This window comes from Kogia breviceps, chromosome 14 (assembly GCF_026419965.1).
Source record: "Kogia breviceps isolate mKogBre1 chromosome 14, mKogBre1 haplotype 1, whole genome shotgun sequence".
Taxonomy (NCBI): Eukaryota; Metazoa; Chordata; class Mammalia; order Artiodactyla; family Physeteridae; genus Kogia; species Kogia breviceps.
In genome coordinates this window covers 41,067,737-41,087,828 of record NC_081323.1, presented here as the reverse complement: position 1 = coordinate 41,087,828, position 20,092 = coordinate 41,067,737, and the positions used below count along the sequence as shown (strand labels likewise).

General features: G+C 39.6%; 1 protein-coding gene across 1 annotated transcript in view; it reads right to left on the bottom strand.

Annotated features, from left to right (window-relative positions):
* Positions 1-11,272, bottom strand: part of HAO1 (hydroxyacid oxidase 1) — a 57,381-nt gene extending 46,109 nt beyond the window's left edge. Inside the window, exons 1-2 of the mRNA XM_059039237.2 lie at positions 11,136-11,272; positions 4,197-4,348 (exon numbers count right to left, since the gene is read on the bottom strand). Coding sequence (XP_058895220.1) covers positions 4,197-4,348; positions 11,136-11,272 — 289 coding nt within the window. The remainder of the gene's footprint in view (positions 1-4,196; positions 4,349-11,135) is intronic.
* Between the last annotated feature and the right edge of the window lie 8,820 nt (positions 11,273-20,092).

The following is a 20,092-nucleotide window of genomic DNA, read 5'->3' as shown; positions in this document are numbered from 1 at the left end:
CTGTGACAACTTCCAGAACTTTCTAGATGCTCATTCTAATTATTCAGGCCAGACCATTCTCTGGGAATTTGATTTCACCTACTCTTACTGACCAGACTAACAGGAACACTTTCTCCAGAGACAGTTTCTAACTAACCCCTATCCTCTGAACTTGGCCCCAGTTTCTCCTTCTAGCTAGGGACCAAGACCCTGGAAAAAAGAAAACTTGATTAGGGGCCAGATAATTAGGAGGGTGGGAGAAAAGATCCTCCACAACAACATCCATCCATAGATCTCACAGTTTCCCCAAGGATCAGGCTAGCTTGAGAGAGTTTCCATATTTGGAAATGATAGAGTAAATCAAATATCAGCTGCATAAATCCATGTTGATTTTCCGAGTTTTGAGAAAAGAAAGCAGTGTCTACCAAATACGTATGTTCCTCCACTCTTCCTTAAATTTGCCTGTGGCTGTACAAATATTCCGTTAGTCATTGTCTTGGTTTGCATTCTTCCAGAAGTTGACAATGAGACAACGCTATGAACCTGAGTCTTTTATTTGGGAATGATGGCAAGGTGAGCTGACGGAGTAGGAAAGTGAAAGAGGGATGGGAGGCAGCCAATGAAGGGTGTGCTAATGGGCAGGTAACTTCTGAAGGCAACTGGGGCTCAGTCTTATTTGGGAAACCCTGAGTGATGGGATTACAAGGTGCTTCAGTTACCCTGATCAAAGAGAGCTGAGGTATTTATCCACCAGCCAGAGGGATGCCCTTCCACTCACCCACTTCCAACCACCACCCCCATTCATCAGCTCCTGCTGCCAGAGAAAATGTTAGGCAAAAAGTTGCAGGTTCTGATAGAAATGGGAAGTAATAAGCGAATATATCCTGGGCACCAATAGCATCTGTTCCAGGCACATTCTTTCCTTCCAAGTAACCTATCCATCCCACCACCAAAATGTACCAGTCAGGAATACTCTTTGTTATAAGCTGATTACCACCTGTTTGGAGGATTCATCTTAATATTAAAAAGACCATCAATCCATAGACAGTAATTGGAAGGTTGAAGAAAACTTTAAGAATGTTGAAATCCTTGAGGGATGATTCTACCACAAATCTGGAATATAAACAGTCATGTCACTGCCCTGACAGGAATGTGTTCAGGATCTTGGCTTCTCCAAGCTGGTGTGTATAACCTTTCCTTGCCAGTTCCTCTGCATCCTCTGTGTCACCACATCCTCTTTGTTCTGCCTGTTCTACCTTATGCTAACGTCTATCAAGTATTTCACTCTCCTGCACTCCCCTGGGGGGGTCTGCTCTGCATACACCTTAAGTGACAAATTAATTACTTTCAGGGAATGTGATTTACAGATAAATGGGCTTCCCCTCATGATACTTATGGGATTTTCTGGAAATTAAAAGCAGCACAAGGTGGATAAGAGTCCAGACTCTGGAGCCTAGACAGATGCTATTGGTGCCCAGGATATATTCGCTTATTACTAGACTGCCTAGGTCTGAATCCCATCTCTATCATTTATGAACAGTGTGAGCCTGGGCATCTGCTGTGTGCCTCTGTTTCTCCTGTATAAAATGGGCTTATAACAGTACATACTTCTTTGGGCTGTTCAGAGTATGTGATGTTTTAATACTTGTAATGTGCTTAGAAAAGTGCCTGGAACATGGTTATCATTTTATAAATAAATAAATCTAAAGGGATAAGACTCCACTAGGCATTTAATAGTGTTTCCTGGTTAGTGCTAGAAGGAAATAATGTTAGATAAAACAGTCCTGCCTAGGCTGTCAAATTATAGTTTCTAAATAAGCTTTCTTCTCATTTTTCTTTCCACTCCACCCCCAGCAAAAATAAGGAGCAGTGAGTGACCTTGGAACCATCAGAAGTGATTTGGAGAGTAAGTCCTATCAATTACTAACTATGAAAACTTGCTTTCTATGCAACTAGCTCTTTGCCCATAAAATGGGGACAGTGACAACTGTCGAATAGCAAATAAAATGATATATGTAAAAATACTTTACAGGCTCCAGGGTGTTTTACCAAGTGAGCTTTTCTTATTGCCTTCTTCACTTCCTTTCGTTCACTTCCACTCTCTCCATGGTTCCTTCTCCAGTTTTCTCTCTTCTTTTAAATTTAGCTTTTATTGGTCTCTTCTTGCAAAATAATTCAAAGAAAATTGTATACATATGGAGCAAAAATAAGAAGACTATAGAGTTAGGAATAGTCCCATCACTCATAAATAAAAATTTGTAAAATGTGGTCTACGTTCTTGGTCTTCAAAAATAAATATATTATGTGACCTTATTATTGTTTGTAACTGCTTTTTAAAAATTATTATATTGTAACATATTTCCATGCCACTCAACTCTTTCTATAATATGATTTTTAAGTGTTTAGCCCATATTTATGCATCCTATTTTTTTGCAACCAATTCCCAAATATGGGACATTTGAGTGTTTTTCCTGACTTTTTTCCTATTAAAAATAACAGGAATGAAAATCCCTGCAAAGATGTCATTCCTCAAAATCATAATTATTTCCTTGGCATTCCTAGAAGAGAATTCATAGCATCACTTGGAATTCATATTTTCAAAGCTTTGATACACAGTGCCAAATTATTTTCTAAAAAGATTATTCGATTTTTCACTCTTCCTACCAGTATTTGAAAATGCACATTTTCAACAGGCGTATAACCTAATCACCCTATCTAATCTTAAAGTAACAATTTGATATTCAGAAAATAAAATTATCATAATTTTATATTTGATAATTATGGATGGGATAAAAATTGAATACTTTTCATATGTTTATTTGTTATTTTTATACCTCCATTTGTGAATGTCTTATTTGTCTTTTTTCAATTACATCTTTTCCTCTATTTTGGGGTTATATGTTATTTTATTATTCAAATAAAAGAGCTCTTTACACAGGAAGGACATTAACTCTTTGCAGTCTCATTTTTCAATTCTTTTTAGTTGGCCATTTGTTTAAATTTTTATAGATATTTGAGAGTGTGGAAATTTCCATTTTTGTGTGTGTGCTGATTTGTTTGCTTTTGTTTCACTGGTTGTTGTCTATAACATTCTTGGAAAGTCCTCTCTTATCCTAACTTTAAATAGACCAGTACATTTCCCTTTTTTCCCTTCTCCTTCTCCATATTTCAGGATTACTGTAGACAAATGGCTGGGGCCACACTTATCTGTGTGTGGTCCTAGAATTAAAGGGACTCCAGACTCTTACCGAAGTCTCTCTAGCACAACCTCACTGTGTCATGCTGACAGTCCAGGCAGTATTTTGTGAAAGACATTTCAAGCAGGGAAGTGAATCCACAAGATCCTTAATTCTTAAAATTAAAATATTTTAAAATAGTATTTAGTTCCTGCTCTTTGGTTCTGAACTTCTTGCCTTGCTCAGCATCAAAAAAAAAAAAAAAATCAGATAGACTTCATTACCAACTTTTATATGTGTTTCTGAAGCAGAATGTGGGGAAATTTATCACTGCACATGTCGTTTCAAACGTTCATAGTTGCTAGCAGACTGGGAAGTTAATAAATTAGCCCTAATTAGGAATTTCTGCATATCATATTTGAATTTCTCATCATTCCCTCCTAAGGCAATTGGAAATGCTCTACTGGGAATATAATCTATCAGTAAATGAATCAGGGTCCAAAACCATGGCAGAAAACACAACCAACCAAGTCACTGCATTTACTCTTTGGTGGTGAGAATCATGTGGCTTGGGGGAAGGAGCAAGGGCTTTGAAATTAGGTAGCCATGAAGTTGAGTCCACCTCTGTACTGCCTAGCTGTGTGACCATGAGTGAGTCCATTTCTCAGACCTTGATATTTTGTGTTATTGATATTGATACTCATAATACAACTAAAAGTCATTGAGCCACTACTCTGTGCCAGGCACTGTTTTAGATACTTTATATATGTGAACTCAGTTAATCCTCACAGTAACCCAAGGAGGTAGGTACTATTTTTATCTCCATTTTACAGCTGATAAAACTGAGTATCTTGCTAGAGTCGTACAGCTAGAAGGTAGAAGAGCAGGACGTGCAAGAACAGGCATATTGATGCCAGTCAATGAGCTTAACTTTTGTGAGTATAAAGACATCCAAGGAAGTGTTGGCTTGATGCATACAGAGAAGGGAGTCGCTAAATGTTAGCCCATTTCTGTCCCTTTGAGTGAGAACCTTGTTCCTACCTCGCACAGTTGCAAGCTCCCCATCAACGTGAGCCATGCACTGCATGGCAGTAGCCCCAACGCAGATTGGCATGCTGACTCTCTGCCCTAAAACAGAAGTCGACAGATCTATTTCAGCAACGTTCCGGAGCAGTCGTGGATAAAGCTTCCACCTAGAATTTTTGAAAAAGAAAAAAATTTTTAGAATTTCAAAAGCATAACCAAAGCTTTGACATTACAGTTGAGCTAGAAAGAGAAAATATTCTTCTATTTTTCCCAGCAAGCAAAGTCCTTTACAAAGCTCAAGGAAATGTGGTAAATCTTAATGGTTGTTAAGATGGAAAGTTAATAAGATGAATAGTAAACTTCTCAAGCCATTGTTCTTAGTAAGGTATAATTAACATTTTATAGAATTAACCCATTTGAGTGTACAGTTTTTTGCCCTTTGAGAAACGCATGAAGTTGTGTAACCAGACAATCAAGATCTAGAACAGTTGAGTCATCCTGAAAATTTGCCCCATTTCCTTTTGTAGTGAAACCCTCCCCCATCCAATCCCTTACCAACCACTGATCATTTTTTTTTGTCCCTATAGTTTTACTTTGCAAGAATATCATACAAATGGAATCATATATAGTAGACCCTTGAACAAGACGGGGGGCAGGGTGGGTGGAGGGGGTCAGCCCTTTGCACAGTGGAAAATCTGGGTATAACTTTACAGTCAGACCCTCCATATCTCCAGTTTCACATTCACGGATTCAAGCAACCATGGATTGTGTAGCACCTATTCAGTGAAAAAATCTGTGTATAAGTGCGCCTGCTCAGTTCAAACCCACTTTCAAAGGTCAGCTCTAGTATGTGGACTTTTGAGTCTGGCTTCTTTCACTTAGCCTAATGCTTCTGAGATTCGCCCATATTGCTGCATGCATCAATAATTGTTCTCTTTGGTTGATGACTAGTATTCCTCTGTAAGAAGGTAGCACAGTTGTTTATCCATTCTCAAGATAAGAGACATTCGGAATCTTTCAACTTGGGGTGTTTATACATAATGCCACTATAATCATTCACTTAAAGGTTTTTGTGTGAATATAGCTTTCATTTCACTTCTTCCAAGCCGTTTTCAAGATGGTATAGAATGTCATGGAGGTTAGATTCGAGTTTAAGAAGATATCCTATGTCTACTTCATCAGTTTTTTGTGTGTTTTTTTTTCTTACAGAGAGTAGCTTCAGGGAACTACTTTTAAAGTTTGATGTGGTTTCAAAATCCTTGATCTGAATTCAGTATCCATTGAAGTATGATGATAAGGGAAGATTTTATTTTAGTTTAATTGAGCATTTTCGTGAACAGTGTTATTTGGCAAAGACTGGAGTTTGGGGCTTGAATTTTTGACCCCTGAACATTATCTTAAATTACTTTTTCTGTAATACTTTTGTGTAGCAATGAAAGTTACTAACAAACCAAGAATCAAATTAGTAAATTTTACAGGAAAACTAGTTCTCTTTTCTCTCAGCAAAATTTGTATCTCCTATTTGTTCAGAATTATTTTCTCCTCATTAGTAACTGATTGAAACTGAAAAAAATACAGCCCCATTTCTAATGAGGCAATAAACATGTGAGTCCACACACACACACACACCTAACTAGCACTCACTTTTCAGGACCTAGATTTAACTCTGCTTCTAGATAGATCAAGATTTTTTATTAATACAGTGAAGTGTGATTTAGTAAGGAAGTCACCAAAATAAATCGAACCTCCCAAGTCTTAATTTAAGCCTACTTCCTGTAGCAGAAGAAGAAATTCTGTCTTCGTGTTGCCTTGAGGAATAGCTAAGGGTCTGTAATATAACCTTTCCTCACATAATAAAGTAAAAACATCCAGCTCTTGCAAGCATAATAAAGAAGTTTAACTGTGATTTCTCTGCAATTCCTTTGAACATCATAATTGTCATGATTTTCTGTCACACCACATGCTCTGCTGCTGGAAGTCTTTTCTTCTCGACTGACCCACACAGCGTAATTCTTTGATCTCCATTCTGATGGGGGAGAGGCAGAAGCCTTGAAGAGAGTTTTTTACTACTAATCATCTCTAAGTGTATTATTAGAACGAGAGAAAAAGATAGCAGCCGTTGGCACGCTGGCTTTGGAAGGCATTAATATTTACTTAGAGCTGAGGAAACAATGAAAGCTTTTATGAAGCGTACACACAGAGCTGAGGGTCATGAGCCGTCTGTGTGTGTGTGTGTGTGTGTGTGTCAGAAAGAACATTTTCAAATATCCAGTTCCCCTTTTTAGGGTAAGGCAAAACCTTTCCATCTCCAGGCAGTAGCTTTAGGCTTGTCCACGAGGTGGCGCAGTCACTTAAATAACTGTTCTTGCTTCCCACACACGTTATTTCTTTCCTTGAGGATGGTATTACAGACGCTCGTTAACCAATGCACAAAATGCGATTCCTAGGCCAAATTAGATGAGATCAATGGAGTGGGAAATGTATGTTCTCTAGAAAGTCCTCCATATTTTGAAATTTTCCAAAGAACGATTACAACTAACCTTGTCAGGTAATCCCAATAGCTCTCCAAGCCCCACCCAATCCCATCCCCCAATTTAAGTGATTTTTTTCCACAGTCTTACATAAAACAGTAGCTGACTATAACTTTGGACTCTGCTCTTATGGGACCTCCACTTTGGAAAAAGTTATGAAGATTGACAAAAGAATCGAGCCAACTGAATAATAAACCTCTTTCATAGGTTTCCTGAGTTAAAATAAGTGGGGCAAAAGTTGGGATCCATTTTGTTAGGGAAACCACTGACTGAAACAGCCTGCCCTAGCCAGGTCCAATAGTAAACACTTGCATGAGTTTTATTAAACAGGAGGTCCTGGTAAGGAACGCCAAACTAAGAAGCTACCACCAACCAGAAGAATTCAGGAAAAGTCGAAAGGAGAGGAGACTCCAGTGATATGTCCTACCAACTTCCCAGAATCCTCCTCACTGGGATCCATCTTCGCTGAGTGATGCGTGCGCCACCAGGAAGGACCCTGAGTCAGAATGATTGGCCAGAGACAACCCGGAAACGAATTCCATCACCATAAAACCCAAGACTGCAAGCCACGTGGCAAAAAAGTCCTGGTTTCCCTTCCCCTGTTGCTCTCCGTCCGGGCGCCCCTTCCCAATAAAGTCTCTTGCTCTGTTAGCATGATTGTCTCCTCAGACAATTCTTTTCCAAGTGTTAGACAACAGCCCACTCTCAGGCCCTGGAAGGGGTCCCCCTTCCTGCAACATTTTCACATCCAACAATGACCTTGATTTTAACTTTTTATAAATCAGGTGATACACACAGTCTTCAGGAGGAGGTACACTGATGAAAAAAGACAACTGCTCATCACCCAGCTTTGAAGTCCTGTGCTCTTATTGAATCCCACCAGCTCAACACACTGAATTAATAAGTCCGGTAAGATGATCATATTGCATCTTAATTTCTCCACATTAATTATTCTAAGCATTAAAAACACATAAAATATATGTATAAACCTACAGAATGTGTGTACATATGTATATAAAATATACCACAGTATTTGTAATCATACTTTTTACCATTCACTTGTAATATCGAGAGATCTTTAAAAAATTTAACTGAATTATTATCAACCTCTGAGGCACCCTGGTAAAGGAAGGAGGGCAGGAATTTAAGTCTTAAGAAAACACAGCACGGTAGACATATTTAAATAGTCAAGCCATTTTTGGAAAGGCTCCATGTGCAGTTAAGTTTCAGAAGGCCTGTGAATCTCCTGAAATGCTGTGTGTGTGTGTGTGTGTGTGTGTGTGTGTGTGTGTGTGTGTGTGTGTGTGTGTGTGTGTGGTGTGGAGGGAGGAGGAGGAGAAGGAGGAGCTGAGGGTGGAGTTGGGATAGAGATCTCTTACCACTTGACTCTTCAAAAAACAAGAGACAGTTAGCTGCTTTTCGTAATGCAAGAGAAAAAGCAGCTTACTTACCTGTTGTGCAAATGAGCTGAATGATTCTGTGACATTTACACCTACGAGAAAAACACTGACAGTGCCACTGGTAAGTGTAGATTGCTTCTCAAATATTAAAGAGAGGGAATGATTTCACTTTTACCATCTGTTATTTGAAAGAAAACCACACAATTTTCCGGGTCACTGTGATCCACGAGGGACGAGGAGAGCTTCCTTTTCTAATATTATAGGACTTCTAAATACCCAAATCAGAGAATTATATTCCACCAATGATAATTTCACAAGAAGCCACAAAATATGTGCAGATCACGGTTTAGAAAGATACCCTGAGTTAATGTGTAAGAGAAACAAAGTACTGTTCTTCTGAAAATTAACTCCAATCAGGTCAGGCCCTACAAAACCTAGCAAGCTGACATTTTTCTCTGTTCCTGTTATAATTGCAATAGGAAACTGTTTTTCTGGGTGGTTCTATCTATTTGACCTTATTTGTCCATTTTTATGTGGGGAGTGGACACAGTAGCATTAGAGCCCCAAGTCTTAGCCAGAAATACCTCCAAGCAAACATTTGGTCACATAAGTGGCCCGTGTCCCCAGAACTCCAAATCGTGGTTGTGAGAGCTGGGTACAGAGATAAAAGGTGTCATTGTGAATGACCATTTGCTACACTTGTGGCATGGGGAGGGGTATAAATGTCATAACTGTCTTTAAATACTCTGTCATTGTGTCACAGTGGGTTATCTGAAGTTTGTTTATTTTGCCATCTTCATTTGAATCAGAATGAGAGGTTTCAGATTGATTGCCTTCATCCCATCAAGCCAAAGCCACCACCGTCTCAGCAGAACATCTATTTTTAGTTCCACGTGATCAGCTTGATGACACAGGGTGAGGACTGAAAGGTCACCCAGCAAGTTACACAGCAAAAGAGGAACTGGGATGTTAGATAGGCAATGTGTGCTGCAATAAAAACTCCTCAGGTGGTTGATAATAATCCTCTCTCCTCCAGAGAAAGTTGATTAATACATTTTTCCCTTCTTTAAAGCTGAACAAAATTGAAAGATCAAGGTTCATGGAAAAGGTGGCATTGAAACCTCATTCTCATTTTCTGTGTCTTTGACCCTAAATTACTCAGTACTTAGGCTGAGTAAGCTGAGAATACTCACTGCAGAACCATTTCATTCACAGAAGTTGTGAGGTACTTTTCCAGTCCACATCTTGGAAGACACCACAGTCTTCTGTGTCTCACAAGGTTTCTAGAATTTCTAGGGTTGAAGAGGTGTTCTGTCTGCTTTGCTACACCCCTTTGCTTCCTCTTAAAGGCCTCCAATGGGCCAATTGTTTGGGGTCCAGTTTGCATCAATTCAACCCACCAGCACTATGGAGGCCCAAGATCAATGTGCATCCACTGGAATGTAAGCTCCTGTGGACAAGAACTTTCTTCATCTGGCTTACTGCTCTATCCTCAGCATGTAGTACTGAATCGAGCTCATTGAGAGTCTTAATGTGTGAGGTAATTAATCAACTAGCATGGGGTGAAGGGCGGTAAGGGGTGAGGAAGGCTGTCTATAAGTGGAGTAGGTGGTCACCTGAGCATTGTGCCCCGAGGAATGCTGAGGGACACCAACTCTATCATCCTGTCAAGGCCCTGAAATTTCCTTGGTTAAAATTACCTATTTGTGTTCAAGTGTTGCTTTCAGGAGACTACTAATAGGCAAACCACATCACCTGGTGAACAGAGTTGAGGTGGGCCCAAGAAGGGGCATCTTCCAAGAGCAGAAAATGTTGAAGGGACCCCAAAATATTACATAACAGTTGGAAAAAATCATGCAGAATTTTAAGCCACTCCACTCTTTGACAACTTTTCCCTTCCCATGGCTCCCCCAGCATTTATTAAATCTCACTTGTGCCCCAGAAAAGATCTGAGGCAAAGTCAAGGCTTCAAGGAGTTTTGGGAAGCCCCCCACCCCCTTTCACCCCACTCTCAGGCTCCTGCACTGATTTGCAGATAAATCGGTGCTGCTTGCCAGGAACCACCTTGGCTAGAATGATTTCATTTCTCCTACCTTACACATAGAAAAATGATTTTGAGTGATTTTGCTATAGGCTAAAGAAGAAATGAGGAAGGTAGGCAGATTCTTTCCCCTGGATAATTTTTGCCTGTTTTCTTTAATTGTTCATCCTCCATGAGTGCCCGCAACATTTGCTGGCTTCACTAAAAGCTATAATATAAGATGAATGAGCCCCCAAGACTATAGTATATGGAGGGCTCGCTTCCCCTGCTCCAGCAAATAAACCATTTCCTAATTGCTGAGAGAAAAAGGGGTTTTCCTCCTTTAAAGTTATTTTGTTTCTTGTTTTTATTACAAATAGAAAACATAAACCATGACATCTACCATCTTGGGCTTTGAAATATGAAAGTCAAGGGAAAACTAATTTGGGAATAGAGATGAAGCACTTTGAAGGAGAGATGAGACAGCAAAGTTGAAAGAGTAATGCTATCTGGACAAACTGGAATCTAAGGTGAAAATTTAGACAATGGTAATCAAAATTAATGATAGTGGAAAGCCAGCAGGATGGGAACATTTGAGGCAACCTTCTGATCTGGTTTGACCAGATAAGACGGCTATCTTGTGTTTAATATTAATGGTTTTCCACACCATAAAATAGACCATCACTGTCATACTCAGAGAAAAAGAAAATGGAGTCATCAGAATTTATCACAATTTTTATACACAGTTAAATGTATAAAAATGTATGTATCCACATAATTCCAAGTGAGGAAACTTAGGGTTAACTTTTTTCAAGATTTCCAGGCTTGGAATATGTTCAAACAAGTTTAAAGCCCAACATTTCTCACAGCACTATGAATTTCTCCTCTCTACTAAACATAATATCTAGACAAAGAATTCCACACCATCAACATTAAAGCTGAAAGATCTTGTTTTGTTAGAATGTCTGTATAATTTTTAAATATGATTTTAAAAAATTCTTACCTGGAAAATGATGCAATATTATCAGCCAAGGTTTCCTGATCATTTGCCCCAGATTTATAATAGTCATATATAGACTTTGGAAGTATGGATTTAGCATGTTGTTCATAATCACTGATACAAACAAGCCGGGTGAACATTTTCCTGTTGCGAACCCTGAGATGTTTTTCTTTTTTTTCCCTGTGTTGCTTTCTACATCCTGACAATTCTGTTATTTGTCAATTATTAACTTTTTCCAAAGTTCAGATTTAGCTCTCTGTTGCATACATTAAGAGAGCAAACATATGCTTAGACTTTGAAATTTTATTTGCAACTGTCTGCCAAAGAACAGGTAGTACACCTAAGCCACAAGAAGTTGGGTTGGGGAGGCAACAAGAGGGGATTCACTGTTTGTCACATTAAAAAGGCAGAAGAATGAGTAAAAATTAAAAACCTAGAGAAGTACTTGGCTAAAGCCGCTCTTGGCTCAGTTCTGCCTAAGGCTGCTTCTTCCCCGGGGCATGTGCCTTTGCTGCCTAACTGGTACTGGAATGGGCTGCCCACTCATTTTCATTCCATATTTGGATCATGCACATATATGAAAAAGAGCTTATGAAATGAATGGGGCATCTGTTACTAGAAGGGGGATCCCTTCCAGGGCCCAAGAGTGGACCCTTGTCTAACACTTGGAAATGAATTGTCTGAAGAGACACACATACTGACAAAGCAAAAGACTTTATTGGGAAGGGGCGCCCAGGCGGAAAGCAGCAGGGTAAGGGAACCCAGGAGAACTGCTCTGCCACGTGGCTCGCAGTCTCGTTTTATGCTGTTGATAATCTCGTTAGCTTTCCAGATAGTCTCTGGCCAGTCATCTTGCTTGTACCCATATTTGGTCTGACTCAGCATCCTTCTTAACTCTCCTCTTGGCTTCTTGGCTCACACGTCTCAGCCAAGATAGATTCCAGTGCAAGGTTTCTGAGAGTTTGGCAGAACATATTATGGGCTGGTGTCTCCTCCTTCCTTTTGGCCCCTCTCGAATTCTCCTGGTTAGTGTTCGGCAACAGCACTGTGTTCCTTATCAGGACCTCCTGTTGAGACGACTCATGCAAGCCATTTATCATCATGCCTGGCCAAGGCAGGAGGTTTCGGTCCGTGGTTCCCTAACACATCCAGTAAATGCAGGGTGTCTACACAATATGAAATCAGCCGATTATAAACATTTGGCTTTAACAAGGAACATTAAGGCCAAATTTACAGTTAATTCTTAGAATTTTATCTTGCTCTGGAGAGGATGCAAGCAAGTGCCAGTCCAAAAGACCATGTGATCTCAATCCAAATTTCACTCAGTCATGGAACAAACACCTGGGGAAGATTCATATTAGTAAGAAATGACTCAGAAAGCAATGGCTTTGACATCAGTTAGGCCTGGTTTTCAATCTGGGAGCCCCCACTAAAGCTGCTCACGTGCTGTCCAGCAGCTGAATTCCAACTGCCTACACCTCTATGAGAATGCTCTTTTAAATCTGGAGCCTGCTTTTCCATCCACATGGCATGCTAAAGTGCTAGGAATCAATGCCCCCTGGAATAGTCCTCCACCGAGGGCTTAGTGGAATTGGTATATAAATACCAAATCCCTCACTCCTCTGGGGGTTAACTCGTAGGTGTGTGTTCTACAGTGCAGGCTTCAGTTGTCCGCAAGTGTTAGTAGGTTGCTAAGCCACCCTGTGTTGGCTGCCTTCCCTTACAATCTCACTCCCCTACCCTTTAATTTAATCAAAGAGCTTTACGCTGTTAGGATTAGCATTGAATTATAGATAGGTTTATTCCTAAAGTTCACAAATGCTTACTTTTTGCTTCAGTGTAGTGATAACTAAATTGACCCTAAAAATACTATTGGAATGTGAAATTCTGTTAATATATTAAGGGAGTTCTAAAAGAAATAACTCCATCGCACAGTTAATAAAGTCATTATGAAAATTGATCTGAGATCTTACTTGCTGTGATAACTGATTCAAAAGTTGCATATTAAAGCAAGACTTTTTATTTACATACTCATTTATTTGCAACTTCGACACATTAAAACTTTTAGCACCTTGCAATTAAAGTAATTTTGATGCAGAGGCAATTTAGCATTCTAGAATGAACCTTAAACAGGCCAAAGTGCTTGAGAAACTAAAGGAGTTAAGGGCCAGGGCTTCCCAAAGGGTGGCCTTGGACCAGCAGTGTCAGTCTCAGCTGGAAACTTTTGTTAGAAATGCAAGTTCTCAGGCCGCACCCCTGTCCTACTGAATCAGAAACTCTACAGCCTTTTGTGCTGTAACAAGCTTTCCAGCTTGACTCTGATGTACAGTATGGTTTGAGAACAACTGCTCTGGCTCAATTGAGAGTAGAGGAGGATTTATTTAAGAAGCTCGAATTAAAAGAAATAGAAAAAATTCCACTCTCATCTGTACTATTGCAGCCGGCAGCTGAAGTGGGTGGAGTTTAGAACTGCTTCTGTTAATTTGTGATAATTACGTTGTTTAAATATCTCACATTTTTTCAGAGACAATACATTCTGTAAAACTCCGCTCTAGGCCTCTGTGAAGTGAGAAGCTGAGGACCAAACAGGACAAGTTCAAGCTTTGTTCAAACTGCTAAAGGTTGCACTTGCCCACTGCTGCTGACCGCCCAGTTTGGGAATCAGGATGGTAAATGGCCAGGAGATGGCCTCTGCTGCTGGATTTGAGCTAAAAGAATGGGGACGGGGGGGACGGTTTGCTTTTTTATTTATTTTTTACACTGGACTTTCTTTATTCATGTCAACCCTTCTTAACATCCCAATAAATGTTCAGCAGAATAAATGCCTCACTGTGTCTGCAGCTCTTGGGTATTTTCCAAACCATGGGGAACTCTCCTCTTGCCTTCATTGAAAGGAAAACTCAAGCATGAGCTCTAAGAGAACTCCACATCCTAAGCTGGATCATCCCTCACTTGTCTCAAGATGTGATGGAGACTATTGCTTGAAGGACATCTTATTTCCTGCTTTTAGCCTTTCAGAGGCTTTTCATTTTCAATGAGATGTAGCGTAGGTAGAATCTTAGTCATCTTCACTGTTCTAAGCACTAGAAGGGGCTATAAAGGGCTGTTCACAATGTCACAAACACCAATACCTAGCGAGACACCAGGCCATCCAGGATAGCTGAAGGGATCGCCTCTTAGAAGGGTAAAAATATTTCATTGTGAGTTTGTTAGCTGGAAACTGGGTTTGCCTCTTGGTGGGTGTTGAGACAATAGACAAAATCAAGCCAATGATCGGGAGAAGGAAGGATTTATTATTACTTGCAGAAAGTAAGGGAAGATTTATTATTACTTGCAGAAAGTAAGGGGCTCTTTCTCAAAGCAGTGTCTCCTCTAACAGCAAAATTGGGGAAGTTTTTTTTTTTTTTTGGAATTTTATTTTATGTTTTTATGCAGCAGGTTCTTCTTAGTTATCCATTATATATATATATTGGTGTATATATGTCAATCCCAGTCTCCCCAAAACTGGGGAAGTTTTAAGCAAAGGGTAAATGTATATTCATGAAGGAGCTAGAGCAGAGGAGAATTCAGCATAGAATTAGGGCAAAGGTCGACAGAATCCAAGTTTTAGTTGATTGAAGTTAGGAGGGTCAATTTAATCATTCCATCCTCCACCTGGGTCGTGGGGGGGGGTGGGGTAGGGCTTAGTTCCTACAGAACTCAAAGATACATTATTATATATATCCCTTGAGGAGGAACTAGGACTCTGCTTTATCACTGCACTATTGTTTGACTGTCTTTTCTCTGCTCCTGCATTCCTTTGTTCCCTTGAGATCATTAATTACCGAGACCTTTTCAAGGGCAAGCATTGCAGCCATGCTTAGTTCACTAAATGGCTCAGGCCAAAATAGCTTCTTTTATGTCAGAAAAAGAGAAGCTAAATGTGGTCTTTTCCTCTGGGGACCCTCCTATCCTATCTGCCTACAGTTTTACTCAGCATTTTCCTGATTATTAATGAGTTTGATAATCATTTTTAAGTTTGTTTATTGGCTTTTAATGTTTTCCAACTTGTGAAATGCTTGCTCATGTCTTTGGTGAATTTTCATATTAGATTTGTTGTTGTTGATAGGTAGAATTTCTTTATATACTTTGGATACATCTTTTGTGGTTATACATATATAGGGTACATTTTTACTGAGTTCTTGACGTTTTTCCCACACACAAAATGCCAATGTCAGTCTCAAAGCTGCCTGATTGAGGGCAAGTGGTTAGATAGTCCCCATTTTCTTTCTCTTCCTTTCTTCCTCCTTTTCTTTCTTCCTCTCACCTTCCTTCTCTTTGACTTCATTTTCTTTCTCTTCTTTTTCTTCTTCTTCTTCCCTTTCCTCTTCTTCCTCCCCCTCATTCTCTTACTTTTGTTTCTCTTTTATCCCTCTCCTTATTCTAATTAGAGTCAAGTTCTAAACGGGCAAGTTGCCTCTAGCCAGGTGAATTTTTTTTTCTGGTTCATCCACTAAATATGTTGCCCTTAGAAGTCCTGGCTTTGAGCTGCGATGAAAGCATGCACAACTGTTGCAAGCTTCTGGAACGGTTCCCTCTTTCATTCTGTGCAAAAAGTCAGGACTTTGCAACAGTCCCTGGCAGTGGTATGAAGATGGAGATGAGGTGTAAAGAGTTTTCTTGTGCTTCTCCACTACACTGGCTAACATCTTTTTGAGTATCCACCTTGAAAGTGATATGGTTTATCTTCTGTTCCCCAAGGTCCATGAAGAAATTAAAATAGAAATCCAATTCAAGGGTTCAGCACACGCCCTTGGAGGAAAAGTGGCTCTGCTTATCTCTCTGGGCTCTTGCTCTCATTCAACTTTGGTCTGTTTATTCCTTACTGTTTTATGAAGATGCCGATGCCTTGTGCACTGTGCTAGTCATTATTGCTCTTCAGCAAATAGATCTCTTGTCTTCCAGGCTCATCCTAGGATTGCATGTCCTGATTTACATGTGGTATTGTAGGGTCATAAAACCTGTTGGCCAAAGAATCATGGGTGGAAGTGTAGTGTGTCAATTCTGGGACAGATAATTTAATTGGAACTGAAACTCTCTCGGCTTGCTGTTTCCTCTGCCATGATAACTAACAGTATTAATATAGGACAGGGCCCAGTGGGGCTCCTGGGCACAGACGTTTTCTGTGTCCCCCCTTGCTTTGATTACAGGAAATAGCCTTCATTCAGCCTCCGTGACCTTCCCTGAGTTCCAAGGGGCAAATTCAGGCAGTTGTTAATTAGGGAAGGGAGGGGGTGCAAGACAAGGGAGAAACAAACAGTCAAGAGAAACAATAGTGCAGCCTTGAGGCAAGGTCCTTGTTCCCCATCCAAGGATATACACAACAATATCTTTGGGCTGTTTTGCAGATACTGAAACCCTCTCCAGGTGGGAAAAGTTAACGATTAACAATGGTATGCTGCCCACAAGCAAGTAGACCCCAGACCAGTTGGAACCTGAAGGTTGATGATGATGACTCCTACTTACCTCATCATCAACCCATCAGAAGAATGTTCATGAGCTGATCACACCCTCTTTGAACCATTACTATAAAACTTCTCACTATCCTCCCCAAGTGGGGACACATAATTTTTTGAGGCAGGAGGTCACTGTGTCCCCCTTTGCCTGGCAAAATAATAAAGTTATCCTTTTCTACTTCAGTCAAAACTCTGTTTCCAAGATTCAATTCACCACTGGTGTACAGAGAAGCTGACCTTTCGGCATCAATTTTCCAAATAGTGGCTGTTCCAGCAGCCCGAGTTCCCAAATGTGGGCATCACGGAGCATAGCCTGTAGCCAGTACAAAATGGTTATGGAGTGTGAGCAAGAATAAACTTTTGTTGTTTTAAGACACTGACATTTTGAAGTTTTTTACTACTGCAGTACACCCTGACTGACTTAGGAAATAGTATTAGAGAAAGAGTAACAAAAAAGAAAAAATGTTGGGTATTTGGTTAGGGGGTGAGTAGTAGGAAAACTATTAAAGTTAAGAAGGATTAAAATTCATGTCATGCAGTGGCAAAACCATTATTATTCATATCATTAGCAATAACTTGGAAGGCAGATGACCTACTTAATGAACCCCTTAAGGGAAAGAGTTGGAAAGCAAATATATAGCATGTGTTGCCTACTATTTAGTTGTGTTGGGTGCATTACTACAAGAAAAAATAAACAAGCTCACAAAGACTTGGCTGATTTATACACAGGGAAAAAAAAAGATTCCCCAAAAAGAGAGTCCAGAAATGTGGAGATTTGAAAGGCTTGCAGATGCTACTTGTTCCCAAACCCTGTCAATAAAATAAAAATTTAAAAGATGTTTGGGTGATAAAGATCATTTCAAGCTCAGTTCTGTGCAAGGATCAAATCTAAGGCACATCCCTCACACTCCTTGTTAACACAGCTGAATGAAGTAGGCCATCTCAGAGCAAGACCCAGATAAGAATACGATGCTCAATAAATCCTTTCAAAAGGACAGCATGACAGGGAAAAGAGTAAAAAAGACTGGCTGAGATATCCATGTTATGACCCAGTCCTGCATCATCCCAAATTTAGTGACACAAAGCAAGATCTGTTTTGATATGCTCATGGATTCTGTACATCAGGAATCTGGACAAGGCAAACAGGGATGGCTTTATGCTCTTTCATGATGTGTTACCTCAGATGATATGACGTGAATATATGGGGGCAAGAATTATCGAGGGGCCTATCACTCACATATATGGCACCTTGGCTGGGATGTCTCAAAGGCTAGAGTCAGCTGGGACAATCAATCAGAGAACCTACAACATTAAGCTTCTTCATGTCACTAGGATTTCTTCACAGCAAGGTAGCTCAGGTGATTGAACTTCGTACATGACGGTTTAGCACTCAAAGAGTGAATTTTCTAGCAAACAATGCATAAGCTACATGGCTCTTACAACCCAGACTCAGAAGTCACATAGCACCACTTCCTCTGCTTTTGGTCAAAGCCATCTCAAATTCAAAGGAAAGGAGACACAGACTTCAACTCTTTTTTTTTTTTTTTTTTTTTTAATGGACCTACAATTATATTTCAGGTGTACAAGATAGTGATTCAATATATTTTTCTTTTTAACATCACTGACAGTAATTTATTTATTTATTTAAATTAAAGTATAGTTGGCATACAAAATTGGTTTCAGGTGTATAACATAGTGGTTCCACATTTATGTACATTATGAAATGATCTCCATAATAATTCCAGTAACCATCTGTCACAATATAGTTATTACAATATTATTGATTGTATTCACTATGCTGTACATTACATTGCCATGACATTTATTGTATGGCTGAAAGTTTGTACCTTTTAGATCCCCTTTACTTATTTTGTCCATTTCCCTACCCCCCTTACCTTTAACACCACCAGTTTTTCTATATCTATGAGTCTGTCTCTGTTTTCTTCTGTTGGTATATGTGTTTTTTTAGATTCCACAAATAAGTAAAATCATGTAGTAGTTGTCTTTCTGTCTGACTTATTTCACTTAGCATAATACCTTTTAGGTCTATTTATGTTGTCCCAAAGGCAAGGTTCCATTCATTTTTTTTTAATGACTGAGTAGTATTCCATGGTGTGTTTGTACACACACACACACACACCATATCTTCCTTCCTTAGCCATCCATTGATGGGCACTTAGGTTGCTTCTGTACCTTGGCTATTGTAAGTCATGCTGCAATGAACATAGAGGTGCATATATCTTTTTGAATTAGCATTTTCATTCTCTTTGGATAAACACCCAGCTGTGGAATTGCTGGACCTTCTGGTAGTTCTATTTTTAAGTTTTTGAAGAACCGCCATATTGTTTTCTATAGTGGCTGTAGCAATTTGCATTCTGACCAACAGTGCACAAGTGTTCCCTTTTCTCCATATCCTCACCAACACTTGTTATTTGTTGTCTTTTTGATAACAGGCATTCTGACAGGTGTGAGGTGGTATCTCATTGTGATTTTGATTTGCACTTCCCCATGAATAGTGATATTGAGCATCTTCTCATGTGCCTGTTGGCCATCTGCATGTCCTCTTTGGAAAAATGTCCATCCGGGTCCTCTGACTATTTTTCAGTCAGATTTTTTTTGATACTGAGTGATATGAGTTCCTTGTATATTTTTGGTTATCAATGCCTTATTAGATATGTGATTTGTAAATATTTGCTCCCATTCAGTAGGTTGCCATTTTGTTTTGTCTATGGTTTCCTTCACTGTGCAAAAGCTTTTTAGTTCGATGTGGTCCCATCAGTTTATTTTTCTTTTGTTTTTCTTGCCTGAGGAGACAGAACCAAAAAAATTGCTAAGGCTGATGTCAGAGAGCTTACTTCCCATGTTTCCTTCTAGGAGTTTAATGGTTTTAAGCTTACATTTAAGTCTTCAATCCATTTTGAGTTCATTGTTTTATTTTATTATTATTATGTTTTTTTGGCTGCTTTGGGTCTTAGTTGCGGCATGCAGTATCTTCATTGAGGCATGCGGAATCTTTCATTGCAGCACATGGGCTTCTCTCTAGTTGTGGAATGCAGGTTTTCTCTTTCTAGTTGTGACACACAGTCTCCAGGGCATGGGGGCTCTGTAGTTGTGGCACGTGGGATCCAGAGTGTATAGGCTCTGAAGTTTTGTGGCACACAGTCTCTCTCATTGAGGCGTGTGAGCTCAGTAGTTGTGGCATATGGGCTTAGTTGCCCTGCAGGGTGTAGGATCTTGGTTCCCCGGCCAGGGATCAAATCCATGTCCCTTGCATTGGAAGGCAGATTCTTTACACTGTACCACCAGGGAAATCCCTGGGTTCATTTTTTTATATATGGTATAAGACAGAGACTCAAACTTTTTTGTTGTTCTTGTTGTTCATTGCTATATTTTCTTTTTTTAAAAAAAACACCTTTATTGGAGTATAATTGCTTTACACTGCTGTGCTAGTTTCTGCTGTATAAC